The sequence below is a fragment of the Miniopterus schreibersii genome (assembly GCF_964146895.1).
Source record: "Miniopterus schreibersii genome assembly, chromosome: 18".
NCBI classification, from domain to species: Eukaryota; Metazoa; Chordata; class Mammalia; order Chiroptera; family Miniopteridae; genus Miniopterus; species Miniopterus schreibersii.
This window is the reverse complement of record NC_138121.1, coordinates 15217685-15233383: the sequence shown is the minus strand read 5'-3', so window position 1 is coordinate 15233383 and position 15699 is coordinate 15217685. Positions and strand designations below refer to the sequence as shown.

At 48.2% G+C, this 15699-nt stretch overlaps 1 protein-coding gene across 1 annotated transcript in view; it reads right to left on the bottom strand.

Annotated features, from left to right (window-relative positions):
* The window catches only part of CDH3 (cadherin 3), a 37067-nt gene extending 22641 nt beyond the window's left edge, over positions 1 to 14426 (bottom strand). Inside the window, exons 1-2 of the mRNA XM_081119243.1 lie at positions 14290 to 14426; positions 13953 to 14073 (exon numbers count right to left, since the gene is read on the bottom strand). Coding sequence (XP_080975369.1) covers positions 13953 to 14073; positions 14290 to 14349 — 181 coding nt within the window. The 5' untranslated portion in view covers positions 14350 to 14426. The remainder of the gene's footprint in view (positions 1 to 13952; positions 14074 to 14289) is intronic.
* Positions 14427 to 15699: the final 1273 nt, after the last annotated feature.

Below are 15699 nucleotides of genomic sequence, written 5' to 3'. Positions count from 1 at the left end.
AGGAAGGGACAGGGACAGGTCACAAAACAGCCATTTATAGTTTATAGCATGGGCCTGGCAATTATAAAGTATTACTACTTTTATACTTGTAAGAGAGGCACAGATAGCTAGATTAGATATGGCTCCGAGCATTGGCATCAGGAAGGTAGACTAGCTCTCCCCAGAACCAATGATCTTCCTGGCAAAAAAAACCCCACAAAAATGAAACAAGCTGGCGATGGTGGAGCAGGGCCAGAGGGAGGAGGCCAACACGGCAGGGTAAGGAGCCAAGCGGACTGAGGCCACCTGATTGACCTGGGAGCCACCAAGTGGCATGCGGGGAGACGAACTGCTCAAGGCGGCTCCACCTGCCCTGCCAGAGCCTCTTGACGCCCTCCTAGAAGCCACACTCTTCACCCCAAAAGCCAAGAGCAGAGTAAGCGGACCCACTGCCATGGAACTGTTAGTGATAATTCGTCATCACAAAACCACCATCTTCGGGGACGCCAGGAGTCGAGCACTGTGCCGGAGCCAGCACCTGGTGGAAGGTATTGGCCCGCGCTCGCCAGCCCAGCAGCCGCCTTACAAAGATGACCAGCTGCCGGACGACAGCATGACCCCGGCAGAATGCGGCTCACTGGCAGCCGGCCCCCGCCTGCGCCTCTTCGCCCTGGAACGCGATCTTCCTGCAGATAGAGCGGGTGCCGGGGCGGTGGGCCCGAGGCCGGAGGCCCTCAGCCCTCAGCCCTCAGCCCTCAGCCCTCAGCATGGAGCCCTTCTCCCACCCAGCGAGGTAGACGGTGAAGCTGGACTGTCAGGGCGGCGGGCTGGCCAGTGAGCTAGGGGGCAGCAGAACATGGGACTCAGGTCCACGCCTCAGATCAGACACCCTCAGTGAAGCCTTGGTTAGGTAAATGGACCCGAACGCTCTATTGAAAATGTTCACTTGAAAAGACAAAGCTCCTGCATGGGTGGTGACCTCCATTTTGCCTATTTTCCACAGTAAACATTTATTTGACTTGCCATCAAAATGAGATGTTGATTTTCCCCACCTGACTAGAAAAGTGGTATGGTAACCAGTTGTTAAGGAGAAAGCAATTCTTTCTAGGGAAGTTGGTTTTACCTCTCTACAGAAAGCTCTTTGGAAAGATCTACATTACCCAGGTTCCTCCTAACCCATGGGAGCTGGGTCCTCCCTCAAAATTCCCTGAGAGAAACCCAAGCTGGTCTCTACTCTAAAGCACTCTGAGAGCTTGAAGCACCTGCAGACTCAGCTCCGAATGACCTTCAAGGACCAGACCAGAGCAGAGATCCTAGTGATCAACCTGGGACATCTGGGATACCAATTAAGGGCCTGTTGGATACAAGCGCTGCACATCGGCTAGCCCTGCAATCTTGAGCAACTCTCTTCATATTTAAGCTAACAGTAAGCACTCAACAAATACAAGCCCTTATTAATTTCCAGTCTCTAAAATGGGAACAACCCTCTCCCCAATACACACACATCCAGGCTCTGATGAAGACCAAACAAGACGTGTTGGAGTGTCGCCCTGTGCACCGAAAACAGGTGGCGGGTTCAATTCCCAGTCAGGGCACATACCCAGGTTTCAGGTTCAATACCTGGTCAGGGCGCATGTGGGAGGCAACTGATCAATGATTCTTTCTCACATCGATGTTTCTACACCCACCCACCCCACCCCTGCACTCTCTCTCTCAAAAAAAAAAAAAAAATCAATAACATTTTTAAGAAATCAATAAAAGCACAATTAAGCACTAAAAACCAGGGCCAGTAATTTTTTAAAGCAAAACAAAAGAACCAGAAGGTGATGGTCATCATCCAAAATCCTGATGTAAGCAGAAAGTTAAGAAAAAATAGATCAACTGCCACAGAGGCAAGCACTGGAAATTAAATTCAAAATGTCATGCTTCCTTCATTCATATCCTACCAGTTTGTTTTTTCCTTTTAGGTTCTCTCTCAAACGGACACATTTAGCTCTTCACAACGGCATTCATGGTATCACAGAGCAATGGTTCCCAAACATAGCTGATAAAATCACCAGGAGAATTTTTAAAATTTTATTTATTGATTTTAGAGAGATTTGGTTGAGCATTGTCCTGTGCACCAAAAGGTCACCGGTTCAATTCCCTGTCAGGGCACATGCCCAGGTCGCAGGTTCAGTTCCCAGTCAGGTTGTGTACCAGAGGCAGCCAATCGATGTTTCCTTCCTTCCTTCCTTCCCTCCCTCCCTCCCTCCCTTCCTCCCTCCCTCCCTCCCTCCCTCCCTCCCTTCCTCCCTCCCCCCTCCCCCCTCTCCCCTCTCCTCCTCTCCTCCTCTCTCTCCCTCTCCCTCTCTCTCAAATCAATACAATATTTAAAAAATATTTCACCTAGATGCTTTACAGGCATCTTAATCTCATGATGTCAAAAAGCAAATTCATGATCTTCTTTACTCTTGGCCTAAATATGGTCTTTTTCCAGTTTCCCAGGGACTGGTACATCAAGCGCTCAGCTACTCAAACCCAAAATCTGGGTCTCAGAAGCAGCCCAGTCTGGGTTTAGAGTACCTGGACTCAAATTCTGGTTCCACCACTGCCTTTGGGCAAGTTTGTTTCCTCACCTATAAAATGAGAATGATACTAATAATAACTACCTTAGTTAAATGAGTTAATACTTAGCACAGTGCCTGTCATATGGTTAGCCAGAATCATCATCTTGCCAGGCCACTTCTCCCTCAGTCTCCCCCTCCCAGTCAATCACCAAGATTGATGCCTCTCCACCTCTACCCTCACCACTCTGGTACACACCATACCATCTTTAGCCCGAGTGCAAAAATCTCAACTTACAAAGGGATTTTTTAGCTCACTCTCCTTCTGGGGAGCATGCCTACACCATTCCCTTCTCCCTCTTTGTCCCCTACGGGTACATATTTCCTAAACTCTAAAGGACCCCAAAGACTTGCATGAGGAGAGCAATGGGCAGCGGCAGCTCGTCCCAGGCTAACCCCCTGAATCTTTCTCCAAGGCCCCCTTTTCTCTGACTTCCCAGTGAGCCAAAGCAGCCCAACCTGGGCTCTCCTGTTGCTTCTTCTATGCTAAGCCCTTCCTTGTTTCACTGCCCTGAGTGTGCTTTTGCTGCAGCCAATAAATTCTTGCTTGCTTTGCTGCCCCCAAAAAAGAGGGGGGGGGTCTTTTAAAAATGCAACAGATACATTTGAGAAAATAAAATAAGATCACTTCTTTGAAACTCTTCAATGATGTGCCATTGTTCTTAGGATAAAAAACAATATCTTTAATGTGCTCAATCCTTATCTCTACTGTCTAGCCATATTAGGTCTCTTCTTAAATTCATCATAATCCCCTTACCACAAACGCTTTGCACATTCTCTTTCCTCTGTCTAGAACAGCGTCTCCCTATATTCCCACTCCAATTTTACCCAGTTAACTCCTAACGTCTTTCAGATCCAAATTAAAAAGTTATTTTCTTAGGGAAACTCCCTCAACCCTCCCAAAGCTGGTAAGTTTTCCATTTTAAAAACCTCTCCTAGCTCTATGTAACTTTCTTTCATAGAATTCCTTACAATTTATAATTTTGTTTACTTGCTATTATCTAATTGCCTATCTCCCCAAAGACTGTGTTAGAATTTGCTTATCACTGTATCTCAACAATTGGCATAATGCCTGATACAAAGTAGGTATTTCAATAATTGTTGAATGAACTATGAAAGTCTTTAGATCTGGAAATGTTGCTTCTAGGAAAACGTTCTAAAGAAATATGTGTACAAACTTGTCCAGCTGTAATAAGACTATTATTACCACCACTAACACCTAACATTTATTTACTACATGTGTTTTCATACACTGACTCTTTTTTTAAAACAATTTTTTTGTTAATCCTCACATGAGAGTATTTTCTCCATTGATTTTTTAGAGAGAGCAGAAGGAGAGGGAGGGGGAGGGAGAGGGAGAGGGAGAGGGAGAAAGAGAGAAACATCAATGTGAGAGTGACACAGTGATTGGCTGCTTCCCGCACTCACCCCAACCAGGACCGGGATCGAACCTGTAACCCAGGTACGTGCCCTTGACTGGGAATCCAATCCAAGACCCTTCAGTGCGAAGGCGACACTTGAACCACTAAGCCACACCGCCTAGGGCAACACTAACTCATTTAATCCTCACTACAATGTTATGAGATCCCCACTATTATTCCTATTTTACAGATGAAAAAACAGGCATAGAGGTTAAGCAACTTACCCAAGTTTCCACAGCTAGTAAGTGGATAAAAAGATTTAACTCAGGCACAGTAGCTCTGGAACTCCAGCTCAGGCACTCTCTGTATTATAATACGGTTATATTTTGTGCAAACTTCAATTACAGGAATTTGAAATGGTGCCATAAATAGTCTCACTTTGTATGTAAAGTTTAAAAAAATGCAAATCTCCAAAATTACGAAAAAGTGTAAAAAGTCACATAATTTCAAAACTGGAGGGACTAGTGAATTACAAGCACCCCCCTAGCTTCCGCATCCTACACACATACACTTCACATATGTTCATATGAGAACATAAGTCTTGAATCATGGAAGTTATGAATTTCTGAGGTTTTCAAGAATGCATATTTTACATCAAGGCAACCACCCTGTATAAGACTGTATATTGCAGCAATATTTGTGTTTAAGAAAAAAACCATAAGGCCCTCTTGCAGGGAGGGGGAAGTAAGACCAGAAATGATTATCTTCTTTAAGAATGGAAATCAACTTTTATTCAGCAAAATGGTTGCTAACTAGATTTTGAAATCTAAAGAAAACTTCAGAAAACAATGCATTTTTGCTTTGACTGAATGTCACATAATCAAGCTCTCAACACTCAAGAAAAATAATACCAGTGCTAATAAATCTGAGTTACACAATTAAAATCTTTTATTTTTGGTGATTTCAAATGCTTTTGAAACATTCAGATAATTAACATGCAGAAAACTAATGATTTTTAAGTGGTACGGTAACCTTATTAAGCTTACAGCAAAGCCTATCTTGAAGGTATTATTCAAACATAAAAGCTTAATTTATCTGGATAGGGTTAAGATGAACGATTAATTCGCTCCCCTTTCTACAGCAGTCTTTCCTAATAAGGTGATTTCTGATAGTGAGATTTCTAAAAGTCCAAACACTTTACAATTTTTATGTTCACTCCTCCCCACCTCCACATCTGTAAAAGATAAAAATAGGGGGTTAGCTATATAAATCATGGTATATCTACCATGTAGAAGACCAAGGAGCTGTTAAAGAACAAGGCAGATGTGTATTTAGCAGTCTGGAAAGAAGTGAAAAAGCAGGTTGCAGAGTAATATTTTTGTGCACAACATAATCCAATTCTTGTTATAAAAATGTCTGGATGCACCCATGTTTTTCACAAAGGAAAAGGTCTACAAGGACTCACATGGAACCGTTAATTGTGCTTATCCTTAGGGAGCAGAACTGAGGGGGAGAAGAACTTTCATGTGTTTACTTCTGATTTGCTTCTATTGAAAGGCAGTGAAGTTCACTGGTTAAAGCTCAGGCTGCTTAGATCTGAATCCAAACTCTACTATTCAGTAGTTGTATGACCTTGGGCAAGTTACTTTTAACCTCTCTGGCCTCAGTTTCCTCATCTGTAACATGGGGGCGACAATAGTATCTACTTCAAGGGATGTCATGGTGATTAAACAAGCTAACACATATAAAATGCTAAGAGCAGTGCCTGTCACATAGTGCTACATAGTTGATTGAAAAACATGGTCTTTACAGTGAACACATATCATGTATCAATGTAAAATCCCAACAAATCAGCCCAATCCTACTATTTTATAAACAATATAAAATAGTATGTATGCCCTAGGCAGTTTTGCTCAGTGGTTAGAGTGTTGGCCCTCGGACTGAAGGGTCTCAGGTTCAATTCCGGTCAAGGGCATGTACCCCGGTTGCAGGCTCGATCCCCAGCTCTGGTCGGGGCACATGTGGGAGGCAACCAATTGATGCATCTCTCTCACATTGATGTGCTCCCCCTTTCTGGAAAGCAATGAAAAAAATATCCTCGGGTAAGGATGAAAAAAAAAGCTTACACACTAAACTAAAATAGTATATATGGGAGTATGATAAAAATAAAAAGCTCCCTAGGCAATTCTTATACTCAGTCAAGCTTGCAAATTACTAACTCAGAGGCCAAAAGCAGGGGCAAACCAGTTAAGAATGTGGTTGAGTCCCACTTGGGGAATGCAGAATAATTCTGGAAGCGGAAAAAGACCATAAAAGACAAGAAAATAACAGGTCTTGAAGCCCTGGTGGGAAGCCCCAGCTGAAGCCAACTCTACAAGGAGAGGGCAGGGTGTGGGCTTGGAGTCTTGTTCTGACTTGTGTGTGGACAGCCCACAAGTAGCTGTCTTTTCTCTCTGCCTGAAGCTACAACAAGATTGGGCTCGTTGTGAGAAGGTAGCCAGCCCAAGCAAGACACCCAGGATGGTAGCTGAGCCCTCCAGCCCTCTCAATGACCAACCAGCAGTCCACTTCCTCATAGCTCCAGGTCCATGGGGTATTTCCCGCACATAGGACAGTTGGAACCTAAAGCCCGAGGAGCTGGGAACACAGTAGCTTGCCTCAGACCACACAGTCTGGGATGAGAAAGCAGACCTAGAACCCCATTTTCCCTTGTCTGTGCCCAGATGTACACTGTCAGGCCTGTCCCCACTGCTGGGTTGGACAAGAGTCTGAAGAACTTCTGAATGGACCTGAACTGGAATGGGGAGAAGAGTGGGGAATATGCTATGGTTCCCAAATTTGGGGGAGTAATCTTCTCAGGAAAGTACACATACACTCCTAAAATTTTGATTGATTGGTTGAGTTGATAGAGAGAGAGAGAGAGAGAGAAATATCACTTTGTTGTTCCACTTATTTAGGCATTCATTGGTTGATTCTTGTATGTGCCCTGACCGGGGATTGAACCCACCTTAGCATATCGGGATGAAGCTCTGACCAACTGAGCTACCTGGCCAGGGCCACGTGCACTCTTGTACACAATTAATTGCAGGGGAGCAAAGACTTCCTAAAGGTAATGAGAGACCTGGAGGTCAGAACCCCTGGACAAGATCAACTTACTTCTAGTCTCCAACTCAGGTTTAAGGTTTCTTGGTAAGAGAGATGTAATTTCGAACTAATCTTATGTCTTCTTAAACAAGCAAAAGTGGGGTGACTGAGATTGAGGGGGAAGAGGAAAGCCTGAGATGGTACCTCCTCAGCCCCATCTCCCCATCTAGCCCTTGAGATGCCTCAGAGGCCTGGGGGAGAACAGATCTCTCCTCCTAGGACTCTATATAGCCTGGAGAGGCTCTACTGTTGGGGAAGCAGCCACCGGCCCTCCCACCTCCTGGATGTGAGCCTTCTCCTCAGAAGTCAGACAGCGACAGATCCGGTTGTGAGTTCAAAGATGGGGTAAAGAGAGAAAGAAAGGTGTTCATTTGGCTCTTTCCAAGGATAAGGCTTTTGGGTTCACTGAGCAAGCAGGAGGACCCCAGCACCCTGAAGTTCATCAGGACCATGGCGACTACAGCCTGGGGGGGTTCAGTTAGCTTGAGGAATTTGCAGCCCACTGATGCTCTAGGTAACTCAGAATTGCAAGGGTGCCCAGATTTGGCTGGAGGAGTAGGAGGGGGGCAGAGTATATCCAGCTCCTCCACTCAAGGCAAGGTGGGGTAGGGGGGTTGAGGGAGAGGGCCTTGATGCTGCGGAGGGGCGGGAGGAGGAGAGGCAGAAGATGAACAGCCAGAAGCAGATTCTCTGCTGAGAATGTCAGTGAGAACCCTATCAGGCCTGGTATCTGAGCCCTCCCTCCTCTCCCCCTACATCCTAAAAGGAAGGCCAGGGGTTCTGGATAGAAATGTCCCCTCCCCCCAACTCCAGCTCCCAGTGATTAACAGAGGCCTGTGGAGGGGACAGGAATTCAAAGCTCTTGGGTCAGAAGTTAACTATTTCCAATCTTCCTCCAGCTTGGCTCATCCTTCCTCCAGGACTCACATCCTTGTTTCCTCTCTCACCCTGATTTCCAAATGGTTAAGTACCTCACGCTTAAAGAGTCCAACCTAACTCCACACTTACTAGCTGGATAAGTTACAAAGTTAAAAGCCTAGGTTTCCTATCCAGTTAAATGGGGCCAATTTCACACCCCTCGTGGGGCTTTTAGGAGGATTAAAGGGGCTTATTTCATAAAGTACATAGTGTAATTTCTGGAACTCAGTTAGCTCTTGGAAAATGGTATTTAGGTTGTGTGTTTTGTTTTGTTTTGTTTGAAAGTCCTTCCTCATCGGCCTGGCTGCCTGGGTTGACAATACCGGGTAACTAAATGAAATGAGGGGGAAAATTCAACTGAGGCTGACAACATCTGCATCCTCAGGTCTAGGACAAGTCCAGAAGGAGGGTCGAGAAGAGATGCTGGCGGTGGGGTCGTGTCTTGGTTGCAGAGGAGACTTCAGAGACTCTGGCCTCCATGGGGGCACAGTTGGGACTTCAGCCCCATCTCCTGCCTTTCCAAAACACCTTGCTACCTCTGTCCTGAGGGGATACCAATTCCAAGCTGGACTGGGCCCTGTCTACGTCCCCTTTTGCCTCTCCCCACCGTACACTCCATGGACCAGCAAGACTCCATGTATTTACGTTCCTGGAACCTATATGCTGTTCCCTTGCCAGGAAGGCTGCCTGCCACTTCTCATGCCCCAACTCCCTTGCATAACTTTTCTCCAGCCTTGACATCACTTCCTCCAGGTCCCCCTAAGAACATGTCAGCAGCCTCTCCTATCTGACTTAATATTTTCCCTCCCCCAACTCCCAGTTGGTCATATATGTATATAAATAATACACACACACACACGTAAATAACTTATCTGTCTCCTTCCACTAACAGGTAAGGAGCTCATGAAATCTGAGTTTTTTCCATGCTTTGTTCACTAATGTATCCCCAGCACCTGGAACAGTACCTGGGACTTAGTAAGTACTCAGTAAATATTTGCTTAATGAAGGATTCACTCTTAAAATTTCCTGGTGACTGATCTGCTTTGTCCTTTAATCAGAGGAGCCCACTGAAGTTAAGGAGCTGTGGGTGACGCTCACTTTAGTACCCAGTAGGTATTCAGATATTTGTTGGCTGAATGACCCCTCAACTTGGCTTTGGATCTCAGATACCTCACTGCTTCTGTATTGAGGGAGGAACGGGACTTGACAGCCTTGCTCATATGAGGAGGCTGCTGCCCACCCACACACACTGGCCAGGACAAAAATCTTCACCCAAGAAATTCAGGGCCCTTTGGAGATTTCCTTTCTAATCTGGGGGGAAAGTACAAGCATTAGCTTCACGGCAAATAACAGGAAAGATTTCTCGCCCAAGATAAAGGAAGCTACCAAGTACATAATAAAGACTTGTCTCATAGCATAGGGCCAGATGAGAAGCAAGAATCCAGAAGGGATGGGTCTGGTAAGGAGACTGCTTGGGGAGGGCAGGTGGCTGAATCCAGAAGAGCCTCAGCTACTTCAAGACAGAGAAAAGCTGACTTCTCAGTACAGTACTGAGAGTCTCAGTTAACCCAGCAATTATGCTCCCAGGTATGTACCTAACAGATCCCTTTTACAGTTTCACCAAAAGACTTGAACAATAGTGTTCACAGTAGCACCAGTCATTATCGCCAAAAAATGGAAACTCCTCAAACGCCCATCAACAGAACTGTGGAAAGTCCCATAATGACGACTATATGACAATGAGAATCAATTACAGCAGCATCCAGAACTATGCAAGAATCTCACATATGCAGTAAAGAAGCCAGATCCAAGAGGATATTCAATGACTCTTTTACATAAAGTTCAAATACAGGCAAATTAAATTATGGTATTAGAATCAGAATAATTTTCTTGGGAGGAAGGGAAAGACTGGGAAGGAAGGGGCATCTGAGGTGTTGGTAATGCTGTTCCTTTTTTAAAAACTTTTTTTTATTTCTTGATTTGAGAGAGAGGAAAAGAGAAACACTGATACGTTGTTCCACTTGTTAATGCATTCATTGGTTGATTCTTGCATGTGCCCTGACCGGGGATCAAACTCGGAATCCTGGTGTATCCGGATGATGCTCTAACCAACTGAGCTACCCAGCCAGGGTGGCACTATTTCTTAATCTGTGTGCTAGGTACATGGGTGTTTTCAGTGATGTTCATCAAGCACTTTCCTCCACATTATTCTTCAAACAACAGTGGTTCTCTGAATGGAGACGTTTCAGTCCCAGAACCAAAGACTCAACTGATTTGGGCTGGGGAGGCCCTTCTCTTCCCCCTTCTCCATCACCCTCCAAATACTCAGGAAAGCTAGTTTCTAGCCCTAGAAACTCATTGCTCAACATAAGCCATGCCTTCCTCACACAGCAGAGAGGCGCAGGCACCCTGTGCTAAGTAACCTAGGAACAGCACCTTCTGAGGAGCTGGGAAGGAGTCTAGAGATTTGAGACCCGTTCCCCAGGCACAAGCTAACAGTGATGTTAGTTGCCTTTGGCAACCAACCCTACTCTACTGCTGAGCCAGAAAAGCAGCCAGCCAGGCTCAAATTCTTCAGAGGCAGATTTATCAGGCATTGTGAAATCCCTCTGGGTTTAAATCCTGGCCTTACTGTTGACTGCCCCAGTGACCTCATGTCAAGTTCCTTACCCCCATTTGACAGCTAAGGGGAAAATACCATCACCTGTTTTGCAACGCAGTCAGTGATAAGCACAAAAATAATATTAGGTTGTAAGCTCCCCAAGGCCAGGGACTTAGTTGTGTTCATTGCTTTACAGCGGCAGTTCTAGAACAGTGCCCAATACACACAGGTGCTAAATATGTTTACTGAAAGAATAAACATAAACAGAGGACATAGCCCAGAATGGGGGCTCCAAAACAAAATGCAATTTTTACACAAGTTGAAATAAGCGAAACCATCTCGAAGTTAACTCATGTTCAGTCAGATTCTGTCAGAAGTTACCCAAACGCTGACTAAGGGTGAGTTGAACCTGCCAAGGGATCATATGAAGCACTGGATTTCTTGTACGGTAATTAAGCTCCCTCTCTCAACTGTTCACCCATAAGGACTTATAACCCACTTTAGGTCACTCACTTTTAATCACTGCCCTAATATTATGCAAGTCCTTCCTCCCACCTCTCCTTTGTCTTTGCTTCCAGACCACAGTTGAAGGAAAGTGGATCCCAGACTGCAGGCTCGAGCAAGAGAACATTCCTGCTGTACCTCCATTTCACCCACCTCCCACTTCCTGGTAGTAAAAAAAAAAAATGCCAGGGGACTTGGGAGTCAGGAACTTCCATTCAAGTCCCAGCTGGTTACTGCAGTGACGATTTTAGTAAAGCCGTAAAACTACTCAGGTTTCACCCCTAAAATGGGCAGACCCTTCACAGGATGGTCATGAATCATGCAAATACCCACTGGGCATCCTATTAAGTAGCAGGTCCTGGGCATAAACCTACAGGCAAAAGTCATGTCGGTGGTGCTCAAGGAAGCTTGCAAGCTGTTTAGCCAAGCAAATTGAATCCATTAAGTTGTCCCTCCGTTTCTCCACCTTTAAAAGCTCCAGCAGGGCTGGGATACAGGTTTTCTGAAGTCCCACCTCAAATTAAGAGCTGCAGTTGTTTAATATTTGCCTTACCAGCTTCAAGAGAACATCAGGAGGTATTAAGCGAGCTCAGGGTTGTGGAAATGCTTTGAAGAGGGAAGTGCACATACAAACAAGGTATTAATTATATCAGATAATTTCTTTGAGCTCAACTTCATAGACACCTGTGATATTTATAACCCAGGGGAGAACAGGGGCAGTGGTTCCTTGGCAATATGGAAACTTTGTTGTCTGCTTGGCCAGACTTGCGAGTTTGTGTGTCCCCTCAGGATAACCCTTTCAACAGGGCTGGATCCATCCTGTGTATTGAGGATGGGAAGCTGGGGTGGAGGTGGGGAGGTAGAAAGATGCCAGCAGCTAATGACTAAGGGGGAAAGTACCAATATTATTTGTTTGGGCACCCTAATTTATGGGATCACTTGGGCCCAGAAACTTGCTTTTACTTAAAAGGCGGCAGTCTATCTCACGGGAAGGCTGCTCTTAAGGGCTAGTCATGTTGCAGGGAAGTGCAAAGTTAGCCAAGCATATGAACCCACCCTTTGTTTTATAACCCAGGTGTGCTCCTGGCACGAACCCACCCTTTTCACAATCCTAAACCACACATCCGAGAACGCAGAATTTTCTCAAAAGGTTTAAAATGCCTGATGTCACCAGGAAGCACTCGCCAACCAGACCATGAAATTGAAAACCAGATCACCACTTCCCCCCACCAACCTCAAGCTTAGTGAAGTGACAGTCAATCTGGTATTTCTTGCTTCAGTAAGAAAGATAAGGCAGACGACACTCAAAACGGTAGCTTGCACTCCAAGAACTTAGTCAAAGAACTTGACAACAAGGGGGAGGGGTACAGATTTGGCAGCACTCTGGTTAGCAATAAGGCTTCCTCAGGGAGCCGGAATTGGATTTGGGGCCCTGCCCAAGTTAACATTTTTACAGGTTGGCTGAGCTGCAGTTTGTTAGCCAGTCAGTAATAAACCCATGCGCAAGAATTTAAAAGTTTATGAGGCATGGCCTCTTAATGCCTCCTCTGCTCCCTACAGCCAAGAGTTTAAGGAGCCTGGCCTAGCCTGAGTGTTAATTGTTTTCGTCAATCTGCAGTTATTCAGGAAAAGAGAGGGGAAAGGGCTTCCACAGGCTCAAGGCCTCCAATCCTCTTCTGAAGAAACAAAGGAGAGCCATTCTGCCCCCTGGGCATCCGCAACCCCCCTCCCCTGCATTCACTGAGGGAATTTGTACCTGGGGTGAGGGGTATGCTGATGGGGGTTAAGAAAAATGCTAGGTGGTAGCTTTTCATAATTGGTTTGAAAGCCAGGTAAAGCGTAGATCACCTCCCAAGAAAAATTCATACAACAGCTCTTCAACAATTTTACAGGTTAAGAATCCTCCGGAACCCCACTCAAGGATCCTGAGTTACACTTCTGTTTAAGAACTTGAGTTTGGAGAAGCTGCAACCCCCTCCTCCAAGTGCAAGGAAAGAGACCCCCATCAGCGGGCAGCTGCCTGGGTCTCAGAACAAACTGGTTCTCCGTACCAAAGTGATCCCCACCCCCTACTCTCAAGTTTTTGAACTAAAGAGGGTAAACAAGTAATTGGGAGATCAAAAATGTGCTTTGATCTCCCATCCACCGCCCCCTCAGCTCAAGACTTTCCGGCTTGGGACCCCCCACCCCCCCGACTGCCCTAACATTCCAGTTCCAAGGCACTGGAGGAGTGGGGGTGTCCTCAGTGCGCGATGGCCCCAGTCCAGGTGTGCCAACCCCCGGTTTCCAGGCAGGCTGCAGGGGCGCAGACCCTCCGGGAAGGGCAGGGTTAAGAGTGCATTCCAGCTGCAGGGGAAGAAGGGGGGCGGGGGAGGGGAGCGCGAAGAAGAGAAACAGACCCGGTCTGTCTGTCGGAGACACAAAGCATGGTACACAAAGGGGGCCCGAGAGGGGCGAAGGGGGCTGCCCGGGGCACGGTTCATCCCCACACCTGCGCGGGGGCTGGGGGAAGAATGTGGACGGCGCATTCCTCCTCTGGGGCCAAGGGGGGAGAGCCTCGCAGACCCGCGGGGCTAGCTCAGCCGTCAGGAAAAGCCGCCGCAGCGGGGCAAGGAGGGCCTGGACGGCAGAGGGCGCTACGCTCTCCGGTCCTCCCCGTCAGCCGCCCACCGACGTCCCAGCCCCCGAGATGCTTTCTGCGCCTCCCCCATACCTGAGGCGGCGCCAGAAGCCCCCCGCCCAGGCTGGACCCCTCTCGCGCGGGCCACACCGGAGCTGACCACGTGCGGTTTCCACCCGCCCGGCGGTTGCACGGGGCGGGCTCCCGGAGGGTCTTACCTTTCCGCTGAGCCTGGCCCGGCTCCAGCTCCGCGCCTCCCGCCTCCAAGGTCACTTCAGCACCAGCGGAGCCCGCCTGGCAAGGCTCGGAGGCCGCGCACGGCAGCCACCAAACCTGCACCTGAGGGAGGAACGGGGAAAGGGGGAGGTTTGAGTCACAGGCGTGCCCGGCCCTGCACACCCATCCCCGGACTCCTTACGGGCTTCCCAGGATACTGTGGCCTCAAGGAGCCCAGCCACCCCGACGTTCTCCCCGACGCCACCGCCGCATGCGGACCCTGCCCGCCCGCCCGGAGAGCGTCCTGACCAGGGAAGGGAGAGGCAGTAGGTGGGGTACCTGAAGCAGGAGGAAGAGGCGGAAGATGAGGGATGCGAGAGACCCGCTAGGGAGCCCCATTGCTGGAGAGAGAGGGGTGAAAAGCGGCCGTGACCGCTCCGCTAAGCGCTCGGCACTGCTCTGAGCACCGTGGCTCTCGGGAGCCAGCGGGAGGAGCCCAGGTGAGAGCAGGTAGGTGCTGATTGGTCCAGCGCCGCAAGGTCCCGCCTCCCTCGCAGGTGGGGCGGTGGCTGGCGCGGTCCGGGCACCCTCGAAGCCCCTCTGGTCCTCTCTTGTTTTCTCGGCTTTTCGGGAGCTGCTCCTGGCAGGGACTCTGCGGTCTCAAAGGTTCTGGGTTCGAGAACAAAACAAGAAATACACCCCACCCTTCAGCCTCTGGAGCAAGCAAAGAGAAATGCTTCTGGGTCTTGCGGCTATAGCTGGAAAAGGTGGAGAGGCAGCCGAACCTGGCAGGAAACAGAGACTCCCCATTCATGTCCCCCTTTCCCCCCACCCCGAGGCGATGTTACGCAAAACTTTGACACCCGGCTACAGCGGGGTCGGCCCCTGCCTCGTGCTCCACCTCCCACGCCGGCCCGCTCCGAGGACTCCGAGAGTTAAAAACTGGCAGTGAGCGGCGAAGGACCGCGTTGTAAAATCTGCTGTAACTTGCAGAAGACCCATTGCACAGCAGGACAAAGGGAGGCTGGGAGAGACGGCCCCAGAGTCGGCAGCCATGGTGGCGTCAAAGGGCGCAAGGCAAAGGGGTGGTTATTAGCCTCATAGTCTCCAGCAACACCTCACACCCTCCCCCCCGCATAAAACATACCACTTTCTCAACTTAAATAAAGGCATTTAAAAAAACAAACAAAAAAACACACGCGGCTTTTTAATTGGTCTTGAATACTGAATATAACCTAAGCAAAAACTGCTTGCTGCCTAAAGCAGCCTTCCAGCGAGCTTCCCTGAACACGGCTCTCCTTCACCCTTCCTGGGAGACACGCGGCGGACCCCCAGTGCTTTTCTCTTCCCGGCGCACAAGTGGGCCCTGGACACAGAAGCTGCCCTGAGCCTCGGTCGCTCCACCCTACGTGCCCTCTTCCCACCCTCTTGTTCCCTGAGGCCTCTCCCTTTTCCTCCACTTCTCCAGCTCAGGTTTGGGGGTTTGAAGAGGAGATTTAAGTCTCTAATTATAGATTCTTTGGCCCTCGAGGACTAAGGTGGTGGTCTCCTGGTCCTTCCCACCATCAGGCCTGTAGCAGGCTAAAAAAGGAGGGCCGATTGCGCTGCGACCGTGGGAGTCCTTCCTCCAGCTGCGCACGGGCTCTGGGGCGCGCTGCGGGCCTTACCAACAGGGGCTGCGCCACTTACAGCGCTGTGGCCTCAAGCAAGTGAATTAACCCTTCTGCGCCATAGCTCTACATGCGTCAG